The 10128-nt window shown below is 28.5% G+C and overlaps 1 protein-coding gene across 1 annotated transcript; it reads right to left on the reverse strand.

The window, feature by feature from the left end:
- Positions 1-8783: 8783 nt before the first annotated feature.
- Positions 8784-9898, reverse strand: LOC131599999 (chitinase 2-like). The gene has a single exon (XM_058872233.1). The coding sequence runs from the start codon at positions 9854-9856 to the stop codon at positions 8948-8950; it is 909 nt and encodes a 302-aa protein (XP_058728216.1). The 5' UTR covers positions 9857-9898; the 3' UTR covers positions 8784-8947.
- Between the last annotated feature and the right edge of the window lie 230 nt (positions 9899-10128).

The raw sequence follows: 10128 nt of genomic DNA on the forward strand, positions 1-10128 counted from the left end.
ATTGTTCTCACCATGCTTTTCCCGGACCTGCAGATTTCATACTCATATAACACAGCAAATAAATATTAAAAAATCACATGGTTCAATTGGAAATTATATTCTGAACACAATAATGTCTTCTTTTTTGTCCAATTTTACTTATTTTGAGGAATACCAATTTGAACCCAACAATGGTGAAAAGCCAAACTCCATCTTCTTCTTCCTCAAGACCACCACCATGGCCAAACTCATATTTTCTCCATTCCTCGTCAAATTGAAAAATGTAAAATACCAAATTGCTCAGAATTTCATCACGGTTCCAACCATGTAACTTATTAAAGCTATCAACCAAAGATAAATACGAATTTCCAAAAAGTACCAAATAAACCCTAACTGAACAATTCAATCAATCTATGAACACAGTTGATTTTAATCGAAATTGACGACCCAGTTAGATTTAGCAATATAATATCTACATCTTCCTACAAAAAATTTATGCTAATGATGCTTATATGATGACAGTGTCGATGTCAACGGCGGAGAACCACCGTCGGAAAATTCTCCGAACCAATTCTAATTTCTCACGTTAGTTTTTTTTTATATATTTATGTTTATATTGATTTTTTATTTTGAGTAGATTTTGATTTGGTGAAGTGGAGATTGAAGTGAAATTGTTGAAATCAAAGGGTATCCGAAATTATATTTTTACGACTATGAAAAGATGAAGTGGGGAAGATGAATCATAATTTATTTTATTCTTTTATAAACATTAAAAATTAAAAACAATATTAATATGTTACGGACTAATAAACATTAAAATTTAAAAACAATATTAATATGTTAGGGACTAAGTTGCAATATACAAGCTATAAAATTACCACAGTAAGTGTCAATAAGGGTCATTTAATGCTTGAGTCCACTGTGGCACTATTAGGACTTAGGGCTTAATTCTGATTGGTCAGGCAGTGACTTCACCACTGAAGTCAAATGGGCGAATGCACCGTAGAATTTCCCTTAACATAATGAGGACTTTATCTTCTTCTGTCCATTCACCTTCTGCATCAGTTATGTAATGAAGAGTTTGTAACTGCTACATTATACATAATGATTGTGTTATTTATAGCATTTGTGGCTTCCACTTTTCTGTAGTATCAGACCATTTTTACTTTGCTGCTTGTGCTAACTGGTTGTAAGATATGGCGAGACCAATGGCGAAAATCTGTGACATCAACGATAGCAAAGAACTTTGGAAAATTTCTGTTCGAGTGCACCACAAATGTAAGGTTGTTTCGAACAAGAGGGAGCATTTTGAGATGATTTGATGGTTTTTTTCTTATATTCTATTATTTTGGTCTTATGTTATTTAGATACGAGGGTGAAATGAGATCAAGCAACATCAGAACAAACCAACTGACATATTGGTTTGATTTTCTACATTTATGTACTTTGATAGGGTTTTCATCAAAACTCATCTGAACAAGGGAAAAACTGCCATCAGTGTTTTCAAATCATTAGTTTTATTTAATTTCTGTCATTTTTGTAAGTACAATTGTAGAGTACGAGTACGTAAGAAGTAGAAGTTAATACAAATGTAAGTACAATTTTTGTAATCAGAGTGCAATTAATTTTTGTAATAGGTTGAAAAGAGAATAGATAAATTATACAGTGATAAATGTGATGATGGTACGTGTCAAAATGCAAACACATGAAAAATTTAGAATTGTTTAAGATTAACCACATGGGCCTGAGTTCAACTCCTTATAAGAAACAATTTTGTTTTTTTTATATTATTAATTTATAATTGTTTAAAAATGAAATTAAAAATAAAAATTTAAAAAATGAAAATAAAATAAAATCCAACGTGGCAATTCAGTCACGGTTTAAAACTTGGAAAAAACTGGTTTGAAAAAAATATTAACAAAAGGACTTATATGATCCGGTTAAATTTTATAAGGGATTAAATTGGGTCTATTTTATTGTGAAGGACTAATTTGACTCGTGTAATAATTGTGAGAGACCAAAATGGGTCTTCACTCTTTATTTTTTTATGTTGTTTTGATCTTATTGTTGAACGGTTCCGTTGGTTTTCTACCTTAGAAATGATTCCACTTTTATAAATCTGATCTTTCCAACTTTACTTTTGAACAGTTCTTCCGGTTATTCTGGAATTATAAGTCTCATCTTTCCAACTTTACTGTTGAACAGTTCTTCTGGAATTATAAATCCGTCTTTTCAACTTTACTGTTGAACGGTACTTCCCGTTCTTCTCGAATTGCGGTGATTTTGGGTCTCAGTTTTTGTTGATATATTTTTTTTAATAGAATTTAAAGAAGAAAAAAAACTAAGAATAAAAGAATAAATAAAATTTAATCCATTATATCTAATGAATTTTGATTTGTTTTATTATTTCTATATATGTTAAAGATAAAAAAGAGAGCATAATCACGATTTGATCATTAATAAACTATATATTTAATTAATTTCAAAATATTTATTTATAAAAATTTTAACCTAAATAAATTATATTGGACTTTAAATAAATAAAATAAAAAAATATTCTCTACAAAATCCAAATCAAAAATAAGAAAAATAAACGGAAAAAGAGGTATTGTTTTTATGTTATTATTCAAGTCATTTAAATTATAAAGAAGATAGACATAAAATATAATTTTTTGTTTCTGTTGAGTTGAGAATTCTATTTGTAAAATAATTATTATTGCTACATTAAAGTCTAAAATGGATAAATATTTATAAATTTGATTTTTCAAAAATATTTAAAATAAATTAAATAAATATATATTACAATAACTTTAGAAAAAAATATAATAAAAAAATATAATAATGATTAAAATAAGAGAAAAATAGAATGTAATGTTTATTATTGATCTAAATATGAAAAAAATGTTACTATTGAAATCTATGTAATTGAAATAATGATTTAATAAATATGTACTACTTATCTAAATACGAGAAAAATATTAAAATTGTCATGGTGAGGATATCCGGTAGAGCAAAGATACAATGAAATCTTCGACGTACCAATGAAGGGGAGACACAACATATTTTTATGAGTGGATGGAGATAAGATTGCAAATAACTTGCTATGGTGTGTTATATTTTGATGAACAACTATTTATAAAATTTTAATTTTTATGTGTATTATTTAATAGTTATAAGATTTATTTTTAATATAATTATCCATATAGGTCTATTAATTTGTCTATATTTAGCATTTTGTTAATGTAATAGTGTTATTAGACAACAAAATCGACGAAACAATAATATAATATGCATTTGATTTGTTTCCTTTTTTATTCTTTTTATTTTTAAATGATAATAAATTTTTTATTTTTTAATATTTTCTAATATCTACGATATATTTCATTTTTCTATTTTAAAAATATTAAATGTTACATTCATTTAAAAATAAATTATAAAACATTATATAAAAAATGATTTTATATAAAAAACTAAATATAGACAATGTTATTTTTATAAATGGGGAACAAATGTTTTTATAAAAATAGTGATCCAGATATTATTTATATCCAAAAAAAAACTTATAGGCACGTGTTTTGTTATTCAGCTAACATTTCAACTTATATATAATGCTTATTTATATATACTCTAATTTTTTTTTTAAAATAACCATATTACTTATAAAATAAAAGATTAAAATATTAGTTATAAAAAAATTAATTACAATTATTTAAATTAATTATCATAAATATTACTCTAATTTTTATTTTATAATTTTTAATATGTATTTATATTATATTATTTAAACTATATAAATATGATATATTAAGAGTCATAAATACTTATTTATTTGATTCTCCCCGCCCTTTTTTAGACATAACACCGACTTTTTACCCCACTTAATTTTTTGGCAATGAAAATCAAGTTTAAAAGTCATCAAGTTATACCTCATAATTCTTAATAAATATTTCATTTTGAGGAAAGGAAAAGTCAATCATATTAATTTTAATCAATTGTTGTTTTACATAATTAATTCTAATCAATCATATTAAATAATTGGCATAATTTTTTAAGGAAAGATTTATCAATTAATAACATTAAATTATAGAATTAAATATATTTTTAATCTTCTAAATATACAAATTGAATTAATATTATCTTCAATCTTCAAAAATATTGAATTACTCAATTAATTTTAAACAATTATAGTAAATATTTATTTTTAGTAAATAGTTATTTCTCTACAATACTATTCAACTCATACACAACTTACCTTATGTTTTTTATTAGTGTTGTTTAGTGACAAGTATAAAGTATAGTATTGTTTTGTTTCGTTTAGTTTTTGATATGATTATAAAGTATAGTATTGTGATCTATAATAAATACATAAATAATGTATGAATTAAATAATATCAAAATTATATGATAATATGAAATATTTTTAATTATTTTATTATCAAAATTATATGAAGTTACTGATTAAAATATTGAATAATAACGGAAACATGAATTTACTAATAACGAGAACATGAAGTTACTGATAAAAATATCAAATATTAACAGGAATATGAAGTTAGTGATCAAAATATAAATATTAGCGGAAACATGAAGTTATCGGTAAAAATATTGTATATTAACGGAAACATGAAGTTTGATCAAACTATTGAACATTAACGGGAACATGGAGTTATCAATTAAAATATTAAATATTAACGGGAAGCAATGTTAATACGTTGAAAGTAAATGTGACTAAGTTTATATTGCATTGGACAATCGATATTGTATATTCTTTATTGATCTTTCCAATTTTTATTGCATATTAATAAAATAATACTTCATTATTCTATTCTTTATCAATTTCATTTTTAATTTTATTATGTATCTTTGCTGAACGAATTGTATCATAATAATAATTACATCAGTTTCTTTTTAAAAAAAATATAATATTGAACAAAATAAGCAAGAACATGAAGTTATTAATCAAAATATTGAATATTAACGGGAACATGAAGTTACTGAATAAAATATTGAATATTAACGAAAACATGAATTACTGATCAAAATATTGAATATTAACGGGAACATGAAGTTACAGATCAAAATATTGAACATTAACGGGAACATGAAGTTACTGATCAAAATATTGAATATTAAAACAAATGAGCGTACCACACTGGTCCCCGTGCGAATGCACGAATATCCCGTTAATATTTAAAATAATGAATATTAACGGGAGCACGGAGTTATTGATTAAAATATTGAATATTAACGGAAGACAAAGTTACTTTTCAAAATTTTTAATATAATCGGAAACATTAAGTTACTGATCCAAATTTTGAATATTAATGGGAACACAAAGTTATTGATCAAAATAATAAATATTAACGGGAACACGGAGTTATTGACAAAATATTGAATATTAACGAGAACACGAAGTTAGTGATAATTGTTTTAAATATAAACGGAATACAAAGTTACTGATAAATTTTTTCAATATTAACGGCAACAAATTTGGAATATTAACGGGAACACGAAGTTATTTATCAAAATAATGGATATTAACGGGAACACGGAGTTACTGATCAAAATAAAGAATATTAACGGGAACATGAAGTTACTGATAAAAATATTGAATATTAACGGGAACAAGTTTGGAACATTAACGGGAATACGAAGTGACTGATCAAAATAATGAATATTAGCGGGAACATGAAGATACTGATCAAAATATTGAGTATTAACGGGAACATGAAGTTACTGAATAAAGTATTCAATATTAACGAGAACATGAATTACTGATAAACATATTAAATATTTACGGGAACATGAAGTTAATGATCGAAATATTGAATATTAACGGGAAAATACTTTTTATTCATGAAAATATCCCAAACTTTGCCCCAACCTATTAAAAAGAAATTTCTATATTTTACACATCTGGTTTTATGACATTTACCTCTAGAATAATATCTATATTGAACAAAATAACACGGCCACAACGGGTACACGTGCGGACGCACGGGTATCACGCTAGTTATACATTAATATAATCAACATTTTTTCATCGTATTATATTATTTTTTTCTTATAATCAATATTCAAGTAATTTTTTACACAATTTAGACATATATTATATTTAGAAACACATTATAGTATTTATGAGAGATAATATAGCAATTAAAAATGTATTATGTTTAAAATAACATAATTTTTAATTTTATTTATAATAAATATTATGGGATTTTAATTTTAATTTTTTTAAATAAAAAAAGTTCATTTAGGGCCGGGTAGCCCGAAGCCCATCTAGGGCCGGACTCAGGTAATAAATCTCGAGCCCATATTACACAGAGCCTTTTTGGCCCAGCCCTAAAAAGCCCAGGGCCCATCAGGGCGACCCGTTTAGGGTCGGGTAGCCCATTTTGACAGCTCTACTCTTTAGCATTTCCCTTTTTAAATTTTGACATGACAAAGTTGAATGAGATGGTGCCACATAGGCTCTGCCACGTCAAGTCCACATGACAAGTTCAAATGTCAACTAAAGAAAATTGAAGAAGGACCATCAAAAAATATGAAAAAAAAGAACAAAAAGTTGGTTTTTTTTAAAGAGTGACTCAAAACTTATAAAAATTAAAATAAAGAGGTTAAAACTGCATTTAAGTAGAGAGATATGAACAAATTGTGAAATACTTAAGTCAATATAGAATCATTGACCTGGTGAAAATGTCGGGTCAATATACAAGTTGTATTCACCAAACAAATATGAACAAGTGATCAGTAGAGATGTTCTTGTGGACGAAAGCAAATGGTGGGATTAGAGTCATGGGTCAGTTCGACAAGAGTCAGATACAATCACAATTATGTTTGAAGAAGACCGACAAACTAAAGTCACAACCAATCAAAATGAAGAACCACTTGAGCAGAATGTCAGAAGATTGGCTAGAATGGGAACTTAATCGACAATGCTAGATGGATATGTAAGATTTCTAGATCAAGCAGTCGTTGTAGATGATGACTTAATAGAAGAAGCAATGATGATAACTAAAGCAAAATCAATCAATTTGGATCAACCCATGAATGATTTGAATTGGTTGGTAGCCATGAAATAATAACTCATGGAAATCGAGAAGAAAAAGACCTAGGAGCTTGTTGAAAGATCTAGCAAGAAGCCAATTGATGTGAAGTGGGTCTACAAACAGAAACAAAGGTCAAACGGTGAAAATTTTCCAAGCATAAGGCAAGACTGTTGGCGAGAGGTTTTCTGCAAAAACTTGGTATTGATTTCGACAACGTCTACATACATGTTGACAGGTTGGAGACAATCATAATTATTGTGTCGAATGCAACATACAAAGGGTGGAAGATACATTAGGTGGAGGTAAAGTCAGCATTTATGAATGGATCTTTGGAAGAAGAAGTTTATATCAGTCAACCACCAGGATTTGAAATCAAAGGACAGGAGTCAAAGGTTTATAGATTAAGGAAGACTCTATATGGCTTAAAGCAAGCCCTGAGGGCTTGGAACAAGAGAATAGATAGCTTCTTAATCAAAGCAAGTTTCATAAAGTGTGTCTCTGATCATGGGGTGTATGTCAATGATGTAGAAATGGTCATTTGAATCATTTTATGCATGTATTTAGATGATTTGTTGATTATAGGTGTAGATGAAGCCGAGATACAAAGAGTCAAGTCAAAGCTGATGTAGAAGTTCGAAATGTCCAACCTAAGAAAATTGTCATATTTCTTAGAGATGGAGTTCAAAGACACATGTGAAAAAGTGTTCTTGCACCAGAAGAAGTATGCCCAAAATATCTTAAGGAGGTTCAAGATTAGCAATTGTGATGCAGCTGCCACAATATTAGAATTGGAGCAAAGTTAAATAAGGGGACATATGATGAGTTTACAAGTGCAATATTGTACAAATAAATCATTGGATCCTTAAGGTATCTTTGCAACACAGGTCGGAGATTTGTCAAGTGTCAGATTCTTAAGCAGATTCATGGAGAAACTTCAATAATGTCATCTCATTGTAGTGAATAGAGTGCTAAGATTCATAAAGGGACAATTGATCATGGGGTATTGATGCCAAGACAACAGAAGACTATCATAGATGCAGAGGTATATGGCTACACTGATTTAAATTTCAGTGGAGATCAAGCAAGTATGAACTTAAGCATTACAAGACAGAATGACAGCTAGCTGATATACTCACAAAGCCATTAAAGAAAGCCAGGTTTGACGAGCTGAAGAAAATCATTGGGGTGACAAGCCTAAAAAATATCAATTAGGTGGTGTGTTAGAAGCTATAATTCAATGTTTTGGATGCAAGTTAGTATTTGACATGGTGTGTTCGACCTAGTCGAAGTAGTAGAAGTCAGTGTATTCGATAGAGTCGAATATATTATTTAGTTGTTGTGTCGAAGTTAAAATATAACTTTGTATGTTTTTGACTTGGATTGTAAGCTTTAGTAATAACAACTTCAAAAAATTCAAAATACAATTCTCTCTTTTTCTTCTTCTTCCTCGTCTTTCTTGAAAACCATCATTGTCCCAACACTCTTTAATCTTATCTTCATTTTATTTCAAGATATTGACTTTTCGAACAAATCATTCTTAAAATCTTCTTTTTTTTTTTACCAATTTCAAGTATAAAACTCAATTCAATTTTAAAGATATTTTCAAAACCAATCATCAAACACGTGAGCATACCCATTCACTTGTTCAAACTCACACAAATTAATTATACATTTATTTGTTTTTAAATTTGAACAACTTTTCTTAAGCTAAAAATACCTTAGATAATTTCTTTACCAATATAAGACTTATCCTTAAAACCAAGTTGAATGAAAATGTAAATTAAAATGTATAAGATACATATATATGAAATCAAACATGTATATACATTGACATATATATTACACAACAAAGTCTCATCATCAAGAGTACTAATTAACTAGACATATTTTTATATATATGACATGCATTTAATTTACTAGTGGATAGCCAAGAGGGCCTGCGATTGCTTCTCAAAGCGAAAACCATTTCCCATTGAGTCATCAGCAGACCAGACAAAGATACCATGAAGTTTCTGCTGACTCTTTAACCTTTGACATGCCTTAAAAAATCCATTACTTGGAGACAATCCTCCACTCCCATCACTAATGAAACTCACCAACACCTTCCCACCATTATAATTTGAACTCTGCTTATTGAAGTAATCAATAAATTGGGACACAGTTGTACCTTTATCATATGCATAAAATTGGAAATTAACATAATCTATAACATGTCCATAACTCTTCCATAAGGCCAAGTAATGAGCCTGAACTTGATCATCATCGAAAGGAGCAATAGAAGCAAAACTTATGACACCATTTGCTTTAAGAGTTTGGATTAGCCTTCCAATGCAGTGTGCAAAGGTATCAGGGTCTGCTTTGAAATGCTCGTAGTCGATGTCGATTCCGTCCAAGTTGTAGTCTTTGATTATTTTAGTGAGTGAAGAAACTGCATTAGAGAGCCATGAATCAACCGAAGATGGATCGAAATAGGCGTTGCCACCATTAACAGTGTCACCTCCAAGACTGAGAGCTACCTTGACATTTGAATATTGGTTTTTGATGGAAGAAACTTGGGAGGGGCTAAGGTTGTTAGTGTCCCAAAAGATGTTGAAGTTTCCATTGGTGGGAGAAGGAGAAGATGAGGTGTCGTAGTCGATACCGAAGGAGAGAATGAAATGGAATTGGACACTTGGGTTGATTGGAACATCTGAGAATTTAACGTTGTTGGAATCAGCTCCTATGTATTCTCTGAATAGGTCGTTTGTGGTTGTTGTTGTTGTTGTTCCTAAATGGGTTGATGAAATGAAGAATAATAATATCAACATTGTTTTAACCATTTCCATTGTTGTGCAACTATAAGATAATTAAAGAGATTATGAATTGTAAATGAATATGTTTGCATTGCATTAAATTTGATAAGCTTATATATAGTAAAGTAACGAGTATATGAACATAGAGGAAGGAAGATGAATAAACTTTTTGCAATATTATATTTGATTTATTTATGCTTGCCGTTTTGGCCATCCTTTTTATTTTTATAAGAATAATTATTTTTCTTTCGTTTTTTATAAGAATAATTATTATTGCTTTATAAACGTCAAGTTGTATGACTATA

Source organism: Vicia villosa, linkage group LG4 (assembly GCF_029867415.1).
Source record: "Vicia villosa cultivar HV-30 ecotype Madison, WI linkage group LG4, Vvil1.0, whole genome shotgun sequence".
NCBI lineage: Eukaryota > Viridiplantae > Streptophyta > Magnoliopsida > Fabales > Fabaceae > Vicia > Vicia villosa.